Source organism: Phyllostomus discolor, chromosome 7 (assembly GCF_004126475.2).
Source record: "Phyllostomus discolor isolate MPI-MPIP mPhyDis1 chromosome 7, mPhyDis1.pri.v3, whole genome shotgun sequence".
In the NCBI taxonomy this organism is placed as follows: domain Eukaryota; kingdom Metazoa; phylum Chordata; class Mammalia; order Chiroptera; family Phyllostomidae; genus Phyllostomus; species Phyllostomus discolor.
The window spans coordinates 39,341,718-39,360,246 of NC_040909.2; the positions used below are offsets into that span (position 1 = coordinate 39,341,718).

An 18,529-nucleotide genomic window follows, 5' to 3' on the forward strand; every position below is an offset into this window, starting at 1 on the left:
CAACACTTTAGCTAAGCAGCAATGGCATGCAAGAAGATTCCTTTCTGCCACCTCTGAATGCTCATGCTCTCAACTTCCAGATCAGAATACTTAGGCCCTAAAGTTACCATACTTTACCCCTATTACCCTGTGCTCCATAAAGCATCTTCAGTGAAGGCTGTACCTATAAGAAACGGTTGTTAAAGTAAGTTTCACGGCGGTGTTTGGGTATGGACTTGGGAGTTCTGGGCTCTACTTCTAGCTCTGGGCACCTAGCTGGAAGAGTCTTTCCACCTAAAATGTTTATTGGGTCACCTAACAGTGTAGATCTTAAGATGACATGGATGGACCTAAAGGGTATTGTGCTAAGTGAAATAAGTCAGACAGAGAAAGACAAAGATCATATGATTAACTCACATGTGTCACCTAAAAATGAAATAAATGAACAAACAAAACAGAAACAAACTCACAAATACAGGAAATAAACTGATGGCTGCCGGGTGGGAGGGGTTTTGAGTGGCTGGGTGAAAAAGGTGGAGAACTGAGAAGTACAAACTGGCAGTTACAAAATAGTCATGGGGATGTAGAGTACAGCAGAAGGAATAGGGTCCATAATACTGGAATAACTGTGTGGTGTCAGAGGGGTGCCAGACTTGTCAGGGGGATCACTTCATAAAGTGCCGAAGTGTCTAACTGCTGTGCCGTATACCTGAAACTAATGTAATACTGAACGTCAATTGTAACTGAAAAAATAAATAACTATGTATTGTAATACACACGAAAAACACTTTGGGCAAGTCATTTCTCTTTCCCAAATTCAGCCTTCCCTCAGTGGATTACAGGCTTAAAACAGAGGATGTTCAGCTTGAAAATCCCATAAAAAAGATTTCACAGACCCATACCCTGTTAGGAATTTGTCAGTTTTCTCAGTGTCATGGTCTCTCTCCTCTGGTAATTTAACAACAAATAAAAATTTAGCGAGTTTTACTCATAGCCTTTTATGTGCCAAGCATCAGAGATATAGAAGCAGTAAAGCAAATACCCTTTTCCTGAGAAACAGGAAAAGGGTAGTTAGTCTAGTTAAGGAGGTAGAGCAGAAATGAAGGATTCTAACCCAAGCTGATTTGTGACCAAGTAAAGGGTTAGAAAGGGACTGGTTAACTTGCCTGGAGAGTTAGGAAAACCACAAGGGAGGAGGAATGACTGAGCTGGGCTCTGAAGAGCAGGAGTTTGCCAGGTGGACGGGGACGTGGGCAGAGGGAAGCACCGCACAAAGCCTGAGCTGCGGGTTCCTGCGATGGCAAGCAGCCCCAGGTGGCCGCAGGGCCAGCCAGTGAGTGGCTAGAGGGCAGGGTGGAAGGTGAGGCTGAAGCTAGTGTTTGAAGAATTTCCTCAAGTGGACATTTGGGATTTACTTCTTTAGGGCAGCCCACAACCTGAATTTGTTTCCTTGTCTTAAATTCATTTCCCTCACATTTCTATCACCATTTAAAACTTAGCTACTACAGAGACAGAAAGAGATTAGTAATTATTGAGATTATTACACTATTTGAAAAACCTTTGATTTTCTTTTTGGTCAAATATTAGTAACTGTCAAAGCTGGGTGATGAGTAGAGGCATGGCCATTATGTAATTTGCTCTATTTTTTGCCCCCTCTCCTTTTAAAAAGGTTATTATGAACACATTTTAAAACAGGAAAAAGTGAAGAGAATAGTATAATAAATGCCTATGTTCCCATCACTCATCTTTAACAATGAACTCACGGCCAACCTTGCTTCATCTGTTTTTCTGCCTATTCCCATGGCCTCCAGATTATTTGAAAGAGATCTCTCATAGCTTACCATTTCACCTTGAAATAGTTTAGTATGTATTTCTATAAGCACTCTTTTGTAAAAAAAAAAAACCATAACCATAATACCATTATTACACTTTTAAAAACTAATATTAATTCCTTGCATCATCCAAAATCTATGCATTGTCTCACAGCTTTTTTCTGTTTTGGAAAGTCTGACTCAAAATCCAAATAAGGCCCTATACTGCAATTGTTGATTCTAATATACAGGTTTCCCTGCTACGCTTTTTTTTTGAAATTCTTCTGTTGCAGAAATGGATCCCCTGTCCTTTAGGACTCCCCCCCATCTGGCCTCAGATGATCGCACTCGCCTTGTGCTGTTAACACAGTGCTACTCCAAGGTGGTCATGGGCTCAACGGTTCAGGAAGAGATGAAGTAACTGTCTCAGCACACTGCTTAGTTCAGCTCCCCTTGTTTTCACAGCCAGATTTTCATGGAGAAGGAAGCTGCAAGTGATTAGTTAAAGAGCAGTAGCTAAATGGAATGGAATCTATTTCCAATCTGGTGCAAAGGTCTTATGTTGCCGCATTTCAGTACTTGGAGCGGCACAGGCTTAACACATTCCTCTCTTCCCTGTGTCTCCTGGGAACTGGTGGAACTAGAGGTTTGATCGGATCCAGTTCGATTTGGGGGGAAGCCTACTTCATAGGTAGTGCATGTGTTTTCATTAGAAGACACAAAATGACTTGTTGGGTCTATGTCATCAGCACCATTGCTGATCAATGCCTAGATTAAATGGTGATATTCTAATCCTGTTATTTCTTTGTTTATTAGTGGGATTCTTCAATAAAGAGAAACCCTCCCTTATCTGGTTACCCCAAGAACCAGTTCACATATGCCGGTTTTCAAAATGATGAATCCTCCATAGGTGAACAATGAATTTCTCCTGGCATGAACTAAAGGATTCAAGCCCTTGGGGGGTGTTATAAGGAATGAATTTTAAAATAAATTGTAATATTATTCTTACTGATGCTCAAATGTTTCCATGGCCTCCTTTGAAACATGTCTACTAGTTTTTGATTAGCTTCCTTGCTTCCTGGTGTACAAGCTGTTTCACATAAAAAATCCTAGCTGCTGTCAACCACACCATCATAATTCCTCATTTGCCTAATCATATAATATTCATATAACAGTCTCAGCATAACAGTAACAACACTACCACCCATTAAAAATTACTGAAAGCAATATAAAGATTATTTTGTAGCCCTTTCTTTCTTTAGAGTATATGGCAGATTGACTGCCCTGATTCTTCAGGTTTTCCATCTGCCAAACCGGCTGACTCTGAGCCAGTGAAACATGAGCAAACATGATGCAAGCAGAAGCCTGAAAAGCACTGGCACCCTGGGGCTTGCTCTTGACCCTCCACCATGACCATGAGAACATGCCTGGGCTAGCCTGCTGAAGGATGACACACAGGGTGCCCCCCATCCTTCTTTCCAGTTAAGTCCATCCTAGACCAGCTGACAGCCAACCAACAGACCACCAGACACCAGTGAGTCTGGCTAAATCCATTATTGGACCGTGCCCATTAGACAGCTGACCCATGATTAGCCAGATAGATGAGCACATCCAGTCAAGATCAGCAGACCTACCCAGCAAACCTGTAGCCTTGTAAGCAACCTGGTTGCTACTGAAAGCCACTGAAATTTGGGGTGACTTGTTAAATACCATTGTGGCAAGAGATAACTGACACAAAGTCTATCCCATTAGAATTAAACAGTCAAATTATCAAGTTTTGAAGTCATTCAAAATAGTTTCCCCCTTGTGGCTCTACTTTTTAAAACTGACTTTGTTTTGTAACCATGCAACACACTTACAAAGTTCCAAAGTCAAATCTATGAAGTCTCACTTCTCTTTCCATCCTGTTCCATCCTTCCCCCATAGACATTAAAAAATTATGATTTGTGGGCTGGAATGGGAGTAGGGGGGAGAAAACTGTACTTGAACAATGATTAAAAAAAATTATGATTTATCCTTCCTTATATTTCAAAAAAATATTTATATTCCCCCATTTAGATAAACCATAGCATACTAGGCAGACTTTCTTTTATCTTGTTTTCACTTAAAAATATATCCCAGTATCCCTCATGCCCAGCTGCATAGTACTGCATTATATGAATGCACTACAGTTTATTCCACTGATCCCCTCCTTACAGTCTTTTAATATTAGAAATAGTGGTGCAATGAATAGCCTTATGCTATTTCCTTCCATATTTTTGCTGCTATATCTTTAAGCAGCAAAAATATGGAAGGAAAATTTGGAAGGATAAATTTCTCCTGTTGTTGTTATTGTTTTTTTTTAAGATTTTATTTATTTATTTTTAGAGAGGGAAAGGAGGGAGAAAAAGAGAGAGAGAGAAAAACATCAGTGTGTGGTTGCTGGGGGCTGTGGCCTGCAACCCAGGCATGTGCCCTGACTGGGAATCGAACCTGCGATGCTTTGGTTCACAGCCCGTGCTCAATCCACTGAGCTACGCCAGCCAGGGCTGTTACTGTTTTTTTAAAGATTTTATTTATTTATTTATTTTTGGAAAGAGGGGAAGGGAACAAGAGAGGGAGAGAAACATTAATGTGTGGTTGCCTCTCATGTACCCCCAACGGGGGACCTGGCCCATAACCCAGGCATGTGCCCTGACTGGGAATCGAACTGGCAACCCTTTGGTTCATAGGCTGGCACTCAATTTTATGATAAATTTCTAGAAGTGGAATTACTGGGATAAAAGTAAATACAGATGCTGGGACAACTGGATATCCACAGGCAAAACAATGAAACTGGCCCCTTAGTTTATATCATATACAGAAATTAGCTCAAAATTGATCGAAGACCTAAATGTATGAGCTGAAACTATAAAACTCTTAGAAGAAACCAAAGGGGAAAATCTGCCTGAACTTGGATTTGGCAATGGCTTCCTAAATATGACACCAAAAGAACAAGCAACAAAAGAAAAAAAGTAGATAATTTGGACTTCATTAAAATTAAAAACTTTCACTGTTTCACATTCACTGAATGGCTATGATCAAAAACAAGAATAGAAAATAGCAAGTGTTGGTGAGGATGTATAGAAACTGGAAGCCTTGTGCACTGCTGAGGGGAATGTAAAATGGTACAAGTACTGTGAAAAACAGTTTGGTAGTTCCTCAAAAAATTAAAAAAGAATTATCACATGACCCAGCAAGTCTACTCCTAGGGCTGTGTGTGTATATGTACATGAGAAATGTCCACATATGTCCACACAAAAACTTGTACATGAATGTTCATAGCAGCATTATTCATAACAGCCCCAAAGTGGAACCAACCCAAATGTCCATCTTTAGATGAACAGAAAAACAAAACATGGAATATCCGTACAATGGGATATTATTCGGGCTGACGTTCTGATATGGACGAACGCCTAAACACAAAAGTGAAAGACACAAAGTCTTTATAATGGGTGTTTCCACTTATATGAAATATGTAGAATGGGCAAATTCATAGACATGGAAAGCATGTTAAGGCTACCGGGATTCAGGAGGCGAGGAGAACGGGGAAGGGTGGGGGAGTGAATACATGTATAATTTTGCTAGATGTCGCTCAACTCCTCTCTGTAGCAGTTGTGCTGCCTGCGCTCCCACCAAAAACACACAAGAGTGTCTCAGGGCCTCGCTGATGGGCAAACTTTTGGATTTTTGCCAATCAGACTGCTGAAATGATATCTCAGTACAGTTTTAATTTGTATTTTTTTACAATAAAATGTTTTTAAAATCCTCTCCAACTATGTTTTAACCTCCTGATTCTGGTTATGTAATTACCATGAGATTTCCCTAGAGAAATGTACTAGGTTAAAAGATTTATAAATTAAAGAAAAGTGGACCAGCAAGTGAGAGCTACACACATTACTATGTTTTAACAAACACATCAATATCAGCTATTGTTGCAAATTCTAATTCTAGAAAACTCATTTTGCATACAGGCGAGTAGGTACCTAACTATCAGTGCCTTCCACACCCACAGTACTCCTCTAGGCAATGCTTAATAACAGAAAAGACTGAATAACAATTTTGATAATTTTAGAAATTAGATAAAACACATTTTTCACCCATTATAAGAACCCTTTCACCTCAGTAGAATGATCTTAGTTACTATTTTTAGCAGTAAAATTGTCAGTGTGCATCTCCTCTACTAGAATTTTACTATATAAGCTGAGGTGGAGGATCACACATGAAAGAAAATAATTATCTGCCAAAAGAACTGAATGATGTACAAATTTACCTTTGTATTTAGCAACCAGCTTAGGATCTGAAATAGTGAAGTTTGGACGGCTTCTAGACAGGATTCCTTTTCCAAAATAACCCTTCCATGAAGAGAGAAAACAAAATTAGGGCACCTTTAGTTATCAATTGTTTAGCTGAAGGAGAATAGCTATTTGTGTTAACAAGAGATGTATTACATCTTCCCTCTAATTATCTAGCCATTACTAATGAAGGTTTCAGCTAGCGAGTTTTTAGTACACCTCCTTTGTCTCATAACTCATGAGTTCAGTCTAGGTCTCATATGCTGAAGGCAGCAGGGCAGGCAGAGGTAGAGGCAGAGGTAGAGGCAGGGATTCTTCTTCAGGAGCAGTGTGTCTAAAAGCAGGAGTCAAGGCTACCTGGTACGAAAAGCTTCTTGGCTTCTCCTGTATGCAGGATTGAAATATTCCTTTCCTTCCTAATGATTCCAGAAACAAAATAGATTTTTCCCCTCCCGTTTCTTAATTTAAACCCATAGAAAATTGAGAGAATAATAAAATGAATACCTTTTACCCTTACCAAGATTTAACAATCAGAATAATGTGCATAGCACTTTATACATTTTATTAAAAAATATTTTATTTTTAAAGAAAGGGTATAGGAGTAAGAGAGGGTGACAAACATCGATGTGAGAGAGAAACATCGATCAGCTTCCTCTTGTACCCACCCCAACCGGGGATGAACCCACGACCCAGGCATGTACCCCGACCAGGAACTAACCGGTGACCTTCTGCTTTGGGGGATGATGCTCCAACCAACTGAGCCACACTGATCAGGGTATATACACTTTATAAAGCCTCTTGCTTAATGTTATATATTGCAAAGGCGGAGAGACTGTCCTTGGCTTAGACTCCCATCTCACCAGAGTCAATGCCACCCACTGTATCCCATTTTGGAAGGGTGGTTATAACCTATATATTTTCTAGAAACATCTAGAGAGGACACATTTGTAGAGACACGGATTGGACGGGTGGTGCCTCAGGCTGAAGGTAGGAGCCGGGATGAAGTGCTATGGGCACGAGGGAACTCTGTGCTAATTGATGGGAGGGCTCTGAAATGGGTTGTTGCACAACTCTATGAATTTACTACAATCACTGAACTGTACACTTACAATGGGTAAATTTTATGGCTGTAAATTATATCTCAATAAAGCTATTTATTAAAAAGTGACCCAGTGATGAACTGGTTAAGGGATGAGGCCAGGGGTGGGACAGCAAGCTACCAATCTCAACTCAAACCTATTATCAGTGTAAAACAGTAAAAACGAGAATTTGCCCTCATCTAAGAAGAGGTTCCCAACTAGGAAGAAAGCAGATAAAGAGCCAGATCTGATCTGTCCATGAGTAAGAACAATATGCCACTCGGTGGTTACTTCTGGGGATGAAATGGGAGTGAAGTGGGGAAGTTGAACTTTTTAACCCTTAATTTAATTTCTGTAAGTTGCCTGATTTTTTTTTACAATAAATATGCATTACTTTTATCACTGAGAGACAAGAAAGTTCAATGTTACTGACCCTACTTCATTGCTGAAATGTGGGTCCAGAATGAGGGAGTTATCTTCACGATACATGGTTTCAGGGCCCCTGAGTCAAACAGTAGTGTTCCGACATGAGACCAAGCAGCCAAAGAAGAATATGAGTCATTTACAGTTTATTTATTTTGGGGGTGGATGGGGAGAAGAAAAGATAGCTGGCTCCAGGCTGCCGGGAAGTAGCCCTGCCAGGGCCTCCTATACTTACTTTCCCATACAGCTGCTCCATATCTTCTGCGTTCTTCACAATGACATTGTTGTTTATCATTTCGGCGCGGAACATTTTGAAATCTTTCTTAGGTCCACAGTTCTGATCAAAAGGGATCGGAAATGGAGACTCATAACTCTCATACACTCTTCTTTTCCTCTTTGGGGCATGGAAAACTGCTTCTGCCATTTTTCAAGTTCAACTATTCTTTAAAGAGTATAATGAAGAGAAAGAAACAGTCAATCAGTGAATACACTGATAAAAAATGTGAGTACATTGTACCTAGGCTCAGAAAACTTTGTGGTCTGTGGGAAAAATCAAATATTTATAAAGCAGTGAACTAAAAGACACAGTCATGAGAATTTTTTTTTAAGAAGTGCAAATCTCATTCACCTAGAACATCTCAATCAATTCCCACAACAGTGCCCAAGAAGTGGCATTATTTCTCACTACAGCTGACAAGACTGAGGCCTAGTGACATGCCCCAAAAGTCACAATGCTTTGCAAAAGTCTCCTGATAGCAAGCACAAGAGGATTTCTGCCTATTAGGATTACTCCCATTCTTTCACTCAGCCAACAGACTTTTAGCATGGACCTACCAGGGGCTCCTAGTATCAGAGGTGCTGGGGATGTCAATCACCTTCCAATTTTTAAGGTAAGCTGATGAATAACAATGGCAACAGCAGTTCCCAGTCAAGGGTCTATTATACACTCCAGATACAAGTGGCTAAGAGAAGGAACTCTAGAGCCAGAGTGCCAGGGCAGGAATCCGCTTCACTACCTCCTAGCTGTGTGATTGCAGGTAAAGGTTATTTAATCTTCCTGTGCTGTGGTTTCCTCATCTGCAAAATAAGGATAAAAATAAACTCTGTCTTATAGTTAAGACCCATAAAGTGCTTAGAAGAGTTTGTGGTTCATGCTGAGCATGATGCATGTATTCACTCTAAGTATTATTATGGGGTGAGCACTATTAACATCCTCATACAGAAAGGAAACAGATTCAGGTTTGAAAGATTATGTAAAAGACTCCAGAGAGGGGGGCACTAGACCATCCCAGGCCTGCTGAATGCCAGAGCTCTTCCCTCCGGGCTCTGCAGCAAGCACAAGTAGCACCCATCCCCTTTTGTCTGAAGGTTCATTCTTTCTCAAGGTTAGAAGCTAAAGGGTTACAGAGAATTGTGGAATTACTTACTGTGCACCCAGCACTAGGAGGGAGTAAAGGAAGCTGAAGTCAGTACCTCTCCCTTCCAGGCCTTATTCTCAGCCCGAGGAGACAAAACAAGCACCTAATGCACAACAGGCTGCAATTCAATAATGGCTAAAGGAAGGAAGTCAAGTTGAGTGTATTGTGCGATAAAGACACAGAGCTGTGGTAGATGCATTTAACTTAGGAAAACTCAATCATACGCAAGGGGGAAAAAATGTAAACAGTGCAAGAAATTGGGCCAGCCACTCTAAGCGACAAGCAGACGCCCTAGAGAAGGGAGGCTTGAATCTGCTGCTCCCTTAGTCCCAGGCCTGGATTTGATTTAAGCTGTGCATGTATCTGGTGCTTGAAGAAAGAGTGGAGCTATATCACACACATTTAAACTATGTGGCTCCAAAGTCTGCGAAGAAAGGACTGATTATTTAAGTGCCTTCTGCATTCAGAACCAGCATCTCAATGGGCAATGGATGTAACCAAGCCTGTTACAACCAATGAAGGTGGCCAAAGCTGAGAAAGGAAGGTGAGTGGTTTTAAGGGTTCATGACAGTTAAAAAAAAATTAAAAGCTTTGCCCAATGTGTAATGTCTTTATCAACTCTCACAAGGAGGTTGAGGAATTAAATGAGGAAACAAACAAACAAACAGAAAACAAGAACAGACCAAGGGAAGTTAGAGAAATCGATAAATCAGTGACTAAGCTAACTATGAAAAATAACCATCAGCGCATTGGACCTTTGTAGAATTGCCAAAGTATTCCAAGCAGCAAACTGCTAGACTTCTTAAGGAAGAACCCTCACTGCAACCACACACCGAGAGTGACTGTGCACATTACACACTCTGAACAGCACTCACGACGAAAGGGCGTATGCTGCACATTAATGGTCAGTTGAGAGGTTTTCTTCCAAGAGCACTTTAACTAGGTTTTCACTTTCTGACCTATCCCCCAGCCCAAGCCAACTACTACACTTACTATTTGGTTGTAGAAACAGCAGTTTTTTCTAAAGCTTAAATAATACTGTGTTGGCTTTTTTTGAGGCAGGACATTGATCTTCAGTGAGGAACTTTCTAGGGATTTCCAGGAACAGTTCAGATTTTTATGAGGTTTTCACTTTTATAACTTAACTTCTGGTTAGTGTTTGACTTGTATATACTACATTAGAATTTTTTATGCTTGAAATTTTTAGAAAGATCTTATTTATTTACTTTTTAGAGAGGAGAAGGGAGGGAGAACGAGAGGGAGAGAAACATCAATGTCTCCCACACCCCTCTACCTGGGGACCTGGCTGTAAGCCAGGCCTGTGCCCTGACGGGTACTGAACCGGACTGAACCGACAACACTCCAGTTTGCAGGCTGGCACTCAATCCACCGAGCTGCACCAGTCAGGGCTGGAATTGTTTTTTAAAAGAAAATACTGAATGGCTAACCTCAAGAACTTCCAATTAAATTACCTCAAACAAGCAAAACTGAAAAGTTATGCTTTAATTTGCCTGGTTTGTTCAGGATTTTCCCTTTCAGATTGCTCATGTAGTCTGAAAAAAGCAATACTGAGCTATGCCACTTGATAGTAAGAACTCTGTACTCGGACTCAAGCATGTGTGACAGGTTTCTTGCCACAAAAAAACCCTAAAACAAAAACAAACCCCAGTTTTTTGCAAAGCCTCCAAATCCATGACCTAGTGTTGTCTCCGCCCATGTAACAGCATGCCCATCAAGAATCCGGCTCATAGTAGGCCTTCCATACATACAGAGATGCCATCATCATCATGTGACTGTCACAACCCACTTAAGATCTCTGAGCCCAGCTTCTTCATCTTCAAACTGAACAGGACTGGAAAACAATCTGGAAGTTACTGTAATGTTAACTACAGAATAACCATATGATCCAGCAATTCCACTTCCTGGTATAGATACAAAAAGAGTAAAAACATGTCCATGCCAAAGTCTGTATGTGAATGTTGACAGTAGTATTATTCATAAAAGCCAAAAGATGGAAACCACCCAAATGTCCATCAACAGATAAATGCGTCAACCAAATGTGGGATATCCACACAGAGTATTATCAGCAAATATAAAAGAATGAAGTACAGATACATTCTACAATATGCATGATGAACCATGACAGTATCATGCTAAAAGTAGCTGGTCACAAAAGACCACATACTGCATGTATAAGACCATAATATGAAATGTCCAGGATAAGCAAATCCACAGATTCGATTAGCAACTGCCAGCGTGGGGGGAGGGGAGAAATGTTGGTATGGGGTTTATTTTGAGGATGAAGAAAATGTTTAAAGTTAGATTGCAGTGATTGTGATGGTTGCATAACTCTTCAATGCTAAAATCACTGATACATTTTACAAAGGTGAACTTTATAGTATGTGAATGACTTCTCAATAAAGCTGTTATTTCTCAATAAAGCTGTTATACTTGAAAGGACAAACCAGATGACCTCTAATTTTGTAGTTTTGTGGAAGAGCTGCCTTGTGTTGAACTTGGGAGGCAAGAGGAGAAAGGATTGAGTTTGCAACTCTCCAAACCTGCAATACACATTTAAGAAGTGCTGCTTTAGTGCCACGATAAGAGAACAGCATGATGGAAGGTGTAGGATGCAAGTTAAATGAGAAGAACCAATCATGATTGGTAGGTACATGCTAGCACTGACTCTACTGTATGCTACACAGGTGGGTACTACTGTCCTGATTTCAAGGACCAAAAACCCAGACTTGGAGCAAGTTATTTGCCCAAAGCCCCATTGTTAAAGACACCAGGTTAATAATGCAGGGAGACAGGCATGGTTAAGACTGGCCTAAAAGAGGACCCCTGTCTGAAGCACACACAGATGTACAGGAAGGACTGGGTCAGTCATCAGGAAGTTTTTGAGATGTGAAGGTTGGTTTACACGTGGAGCCACTGCAGATTATGACAACTGAAAAGAGATTAAGAAAAGTAACTTGGGGTGGCATGTAACAGTGCCTCTCAAGCTTGGCTGCCCTTAGAATCACCAGGGAAAATTAAAACTCCTAATGTCCTGGTCTTACCTGCACTTTTATCAGAAATTCTGGGGTGGGGCCCAGAATTTCAACATGTATCCAAAGTTGCCAACCACTGGTTATAGGATGGCCTATTCAAACACACTTAATCCCAACAGCTTCCCAAGGTAAATTCTATTACTATTCCCATTGTACAGATGAAGAAAGGGACTCCGAGGGGCCGAGTGCTATGTACCTGTAAGCTGTTGTTACTCTTCTCTTCCCAAACCTGGGCATTCCTGATTCCAGACGCCCACAGTGTTAAATATATTTACTTTTCTATTAAAAGCAGGGCTTGTTCTTTATTTTTCCCTTGAGCAGATAAGCTAACACATAAAACAAAGCAAAACCGAAAGGGAGAAGGGAACTAGCTACATTTAATTTTCCAATTCCCTGGGTCCACCTTGCCTTAACAAGCCTGGTTAAAACTTCCCACACAGCAAAGTTCACCTTCTCCCAATTGGAAAAAAAAAAAGTTTGAAATTCCAACTGCTTACTCCTGGGCCAGTGGAGACAGGGATATAAGGGACGAGGCAATCCTGCCCCTGGGAAGCTGTCAAGTTAGAACCTAAGACTACTTAGTATAAACAAACAATAAACCTTTGAAAGCTGTTGTTAGGGTTAAATGGGTAACTGTGCAAATGCGCAAGGTACTGGGCCTACCATGGGGAAGTGCTAGCCAGACGGTAGTTGAAACTGCAATGAATGATAGCACACAGCTCGAAAAGTGTTCCGGGCCCAACAAATTCCTAAATCTGTCTTAACTTATCCCTTCGCCGGTTTCCTTGAGCTCCCGCCATCCCCCAGCAACCCAACTAGCGGCTGAGGCTCCTCTAAGGAAGAGAGGGGTCGCCTGAAGCCCGACCACCAGCGGCTGTGGGACGTGGCGTCAACACTTCCAGGAAGGAGAAAGAGAAGTACAAAGGGCCACAGGTGCACGGAGAAGGAAGCGAGGAGTTAATTCCAGCAGAACCAGGAAGCCTAGCTCCTCCCCCCGGCCCTGTTCCGGTCCGACTGTGGACCCAGGGAAAGTCTCTCCGCCCTTTCCACTCTCGCTCTGGGGGGCTTTCGGAGAAGCTGTGTCTCTTCCTGCGGTGAAACCTCGCCCTTGCCCAGTATGCTTGAGACACCACGCTTAATGCCCGGGCACGCGGCGCGCGCCTAGCACTGCTACCTTACCTTCATCGAGCCCACGCGCTCACCGTTACCCCGACAACGCCGGCGGGGGGGAGGGGCGAGGGCGGACACGGCTGCCGTCAAGTACTGCCGCCGCAAAGCGGGACGAATGCGCAGCTGCAGAGCCCGTGGGCACACCCACCGAATGTTCTCGGAGCACGCCCGCGCACATCCTGAAAAGGGGAGGGGCTTCTCCTGAGCATGCAACTCGTCCCTCGTGAAGTGTGAGGCTTAGGCAGCACGTCCCCTTTCCTGAGTGCCGCACGTTATGTGGACAGACTGTTGCGCGGCTGCTACTCTTGTTTAATTCTCAGGACAGTCTCGCATGACCCACTTAATACATGAGATCCGAAGTTACTTGTTCAATGACACATGGCTAGGAGGTAGTGAAGCCACGACTGGAGTCCAGGTCTAAAGACTTGGAGTCCTAGCTCTTGGAGAGATGGGATGCTTGAGGCTACCGGACTTTGTTACGCGACCCCGGCCCTGACGCCGAACTCAGCTTATATTCAATGTATAAGCTGCAGCATTTGGGCTGTAAGGAAGTGCCCTCTTGCAGGCAGCTGCCTAAAAGTTACTTGCACTGTCTGCCCTGTGCAGTGTAAAGGACAACAGATGGGGAGACAGACCTGCATTTGAATCTTCACTTCCTCAGTGTCATGAGTGACCAAACCATTCTGAGCCTCAGTTCCATCATCTGAAAAACAGGTCGTCAGGATTATATGGGATAAGCAAAACAAAACTGCATTGGGAAGTGTAAAATTTCTTCCAACCTGTTTATTAATTTTTTTAAGGAGGACTGATAGGGAGTCCAATACATACCTTCTCAAATATGAAGCCTAGGATCCCCAGCGCACACACCACACACGTATGTTGGGCAGTTGGGGAAGGTGGGTGACAGGGTGGGGCTAAGTGTGACTTTATTTTTTTTTAAGATTTTATCTATTTATTTAGAGAAGGGAAGAGAGGGAGAAAGAGAAAAGTATCAATTGGTTGCCCCTCACGCAACCCCCAACTGGTGCCTGGCAGCAACTCAGGCATGTGCCCTGATGGGGAAATCAAACTAGGACCTTTATGCTTTGCAGGATTATGCTCAACCGAGTGGCGCCTTCGGGGCTAAGTGTGAGTGTGTTTGAAATCTGGACCTTTCTTAAATTTCTCATCTCCAGGCCATGGAACACCCCATTGCCTTTGCCCAGAACATCCTTCCCGACTCTGCTGCAGTAATTCCTGGTCACCCTTTAGGTCTCATTTCAGATATCTCTTCCTCCGGGAGACTTCGTCTTGCCTCCCCAGGCTGGCTTGGTGACTTTCCTCTGTGCTTCCTGTTTTCTGGTCCTCCTTAACTAGACTGTGAGCTCTTGGTAGAAAGAGCTCAAGACACCATGGACCTTAACTGCTCAGCTAAGGAGTTCAGACTTTAGAGAGACCAAAATCAGAATAGCTTCCTATTGGGGTGTTGCAAAAAAGAACCTCAGCAAGATTCAGAGAAGAGTGGTATCAAGATGGTTTGGGCAGGGAAGGAGGAGCTGTGGGAAGGCTGTAATATTGCACCAGAATATGCCTAGTTAGGAAATACTGGTTTTAGAATTAGAGGGTTTTAAAATGAAAGGCAACTCATAGGTTGTCCACTTCAACTTCCTTATTTAACTGATAAGAAAAAAGGTTCAGAGGCACACTGAGTTGCCAGAGGTGGCCAAGCAAGTCAGAGGGTTGCTGAGACCAGAGACAATCCCCTGAGGCTCAGCACGGTGCTCTATACTCAGGAACTTGGGATTCCAGATTCCCTCACAATGGGGATCTCGGTACTGTCATCTGGAGCCCTGCCCCCACAGAAGGTCCAGAATAGGTTACTGAATAAGATATTCTTCCCCCCAAGATTTTCTCTCAATGTGTATTTTAAGCCTTTTGTTGTGGACTTTTTTCAAACATGCATTTGGGAGAGAGTTATCTAATAAATCATCACTTCCACAATGTGGCCTTTGGTATCTTATTTCTTTTACGTTCTACACACACACACACACACACACACACATACCCTTATCCCACTGCTGGAGTATTTTTTTTATAGACTTCTTTAAAAGATTTTATTTATTTATTTTTAGAGAGGGAATGGAGGGAGAAAGAGAGAGAGAGAGAAACATCAATGTGCGGTCGCTGGGGGTCATGGCCTGCAACCCAGGCATGTACCCTGACTGGGAATCAAACCCGCGACACTTTGGTTCTCAGCCCGAGATCAATCCACTGAGCTATGCCAGCCAAGGCATTGGAGTATTTTTAAGTGATCCCAGACTTCATGTAATTTCATTCAGGATATTTCAGTATGTATCTCTAATCTTTACATTTTATTACACATATATGTATGTACCTTATTTTGCCATGTTTAATGTGCTTCCATATGTAATGCACACTCATGTTTTTGGCCCAGATTTTCAGGAAAAATATCTTTCATTTTAATTTTTTAATTCAATGGTTTTATTTTTTTATATTTAGAAAAAAAACCAATTATAGTATTCCAGAGTACTCTTTTACATACGGATATTGTCATTGATTTCTTTAGTTTTAACGCATAAGCATACATAAAAGAATTTAAAATATTTATAGATACGGAATTAGTACTACTCATGTATAATGCACATCCTTATTTTTCCCTAAAAAATTTGGGCAAAAAAGTGCACATTATACACAGCAAAATACAGTATATATAAAAAGAGACTGTATGTACATATACAATTTTTATTATCCCCAAAGTTCTATAGAATCACTGTAACATTGAATTAGTAAATACAGAACCATTGCCCTTAGGGGAAATACAGGGTTAGGTTCCTGCTAGTCTCTGGCAACAATATTCATCAACCAATTAATAAATAAACTTATTTTGTGTGTGTTTCTGTTTAAAGATACTTTGTTTAATATCTATCATTGATTCAATAACACCGTACTCATGACCAATATCACTACATCGCAAGCCTAAATGAAGCTCTTCTAACATGCATTTTCTCTGTAAGACACAGCACAGCCTTCTGAGTCAGGAGCACTAGACAGCAAGCACTTCAGCACTCTGCTTGGGGTCCATTTTAAACAACCAAATCACCAAAATCACCAGAAAGCACAATAACATGAAAAATGTGGCACTAAAGAGACCTATAAAAAGCACACTTGTTTATGGTATGAGAGCTGAAACAAGAATACAGAGTATCACCTGTTGACTTCGGCCAGAACGTGCATATTGAGAGACATGCATTTCACTCCGCCCCATGCCTGTGCATATCTGTGAATGACCATGCACTGTGAGTATTAATTTTGGATCTGCAAATAAAATTTAGCCAGTAGGTGAGTTTGCAAAAGCAGAATCCGCTAAAAATGAGGATCAACTTTGTGAGTGTGTGTGTATCCCCATATCTTTAGTACGTCTAACAAAGTGAACAAGAATATCATTTATATGTAAAATGTTACACAGAATCTCCATGACCACCATAAGGACAATTTATTAAGCATTAATGTGTGCTGGCCACATTTCATCCTATTAATTCTTACCACAGCCCTGTGAGACAGGTGTTCTCACCTCTATTTCCCAGTTGAGGTTCCCTCCTCACCCAAGTTCTCAGAGCTAGGAAGCAGTGGAGGCCAGATAAGGACCCAGAGCCAGGGACTATGGGGCTTGCATTTATTTTAATCCACCATGCAGGATATGGGAGGGCAATGCATTGACAAAACAGCTTTCAATATGGAAATACAAAATTGAGGCAAGTGTTGTGGGAGGTCAAGGGAGGCTGGGATGCGTCGAAGGATGGAGGAGGCTTCCTGGAAGAGGTGGCCTTCAAGCTGAGCCTGAAAGGAGGGTTTCTATCAGGAGAGTGGAGAGGCAGAAGGGAGGTGGGGCCTGGGACACCGGGCCAGTCCACGTGCCAGGCAGGTGTGGACTTTGAGGTTCCGGAGCGGGGAGGGGCTGGGCCGGGCTGCAGGAGGTTGAAGCTGACGATAAGGTCCGATAGGCAGGGCGGAGCCCGGTTGTGCGTTCCCTGGAATTCCAGGCTTGGCCTTTGGACTTCACCCTGTAGACAAGGGGGAGCCACCGACGTTTCTGAGCAGGGCAGGGAGGCACCAGCTGTCACCCCACTCTTTTCCCCACCCCAGACTGGGTCGAACCCTGCAATATTTCAGCAAGTCCACTAGATGGAGATATTTTAGCAAATTTAAACGACCAGGCCTCTGCAGAGACTGCTTTCCGGCGAGGAAAACAAACCAGGGACCTCCCAAAGCCTCTGCGCATAATGACTCTTTACTCAAAGCATCCGCATCATAAAATGCAGGGGTTGTGAAACCAAAATCAAATTAGGGACGTAGTTCCGCTTTACTTTGCCGATGAGCCTCAGATAATTTAACACCTTTGAAGGAGAAAGGGTTCAGGGTGAGCAGGAAGGGCAGACAGTTTTAACAAGTGCCCTGCACACATTGTCTAGCATTTCAACCTCACTACAGCCCTTCAAAGTAGGTGCTGTTTCCCACCTTACAGGCGAGGAAACTGAGATGCAGAGGGGTACATTTGCCATTTGCTGAGCTGACGCCAGGCTAAGCAAGTGAAAGAGTTGATACCATCCGGTAAGAGGTAGGCTGGGCAAGTCCCTGAGGCAGTGCTTTGCTGGGCCCAGGGTCCCTTTTGCAAAGGGTTGGGCATTGACTCGAGGTCCCACGTTGGTTGCTAGGAAAACCTGTAGCACGGATGATGAGAGCTACTGGACTCCTACCATTTGCACAATTTCAGGTGCTTTTTAGAAATAGTTTCACTTAATTCTCTCATAACCCAGTGAGTTAAGGAATATCACACTCCTATTTTACAGGTTAAAAAACACACACAACAGATTTAGAGAGGTGAAATGATTCGCCCAAGGTCATGCAGGAAGTAAGCACCAGAGGAGTCTGGATCTCAGGTATGCCTACCTCTGCTCTATGACTAACGATAAAACACATTTGACTTCTGGGTAAATTTCCTAGAGAAATTTGTGTACAGATGCCTGAAGAGACACATACAAAGACTTTTTTTAAAAATCAGAGAATGGTGGTTTGCAATTAAAAAAAGGAAGGAAGGAAGGAAGGAAGGAAGGAAGGAAGGAAGGAAGGAAGGAAGGAAGGAAGAAAATGACCTAAATGGCTCTCCCTAGAGGAATGAACATATAGCATGTTATAAAAGTTCATAGGGTAGAATACTATGCAGCTTAAATTAAAAGGAATAAACTAGCTCTTATATACATATCAACATGGATAGATTTTAAAAAC

At 42.3% G+C, this 18,529-nt stretch overlaps 1 protein-coding gene across 3 annotated transcripts in view; it reads right to left on the bottom strand.

The window, feature by feature from the left end:
• TSEN2 (tRNA splicing endonuclease subunit 2) overlaps nt 1–13,363 on the bottom strand; it is a 39,525-nt gene extending 26,162 nt beyond the window's left edge. The window contains exons 1-4 of one of the 3 annotated variants that reach the window (XM_036030786.1): nt 13,256–13,363; nt 8,440–8,682; nt 7,841–8,042; nt 6,082–6,163 (exon numbers count right to left, since the gene is read on the bottom strand). In XM_036030786.1, the coding sequence (XP_035886679.1) occupies nt 6,082–6,163; nt 7,841–8,029 (271 nt within the window). In that variant the 5' untranslated portion in view covers nt 8,030–8,042; nt 8,440–8,682; nt 13,256–13,363. Of the gene's footprint in view, nt 1–6,081; nt 6,164–7,840; nt 8,048–8,439; nt 8,683–9,032; nt 9,377–13,255 lie in introns of those variants that run through there. The other 2 variants (XM_036030784.1, XM_036030785.1) reach the window with 2 other exon arrangements.
• Between the last annotated feature and the right edge of the window lie 5,166 nt (nt 13,364–18,529).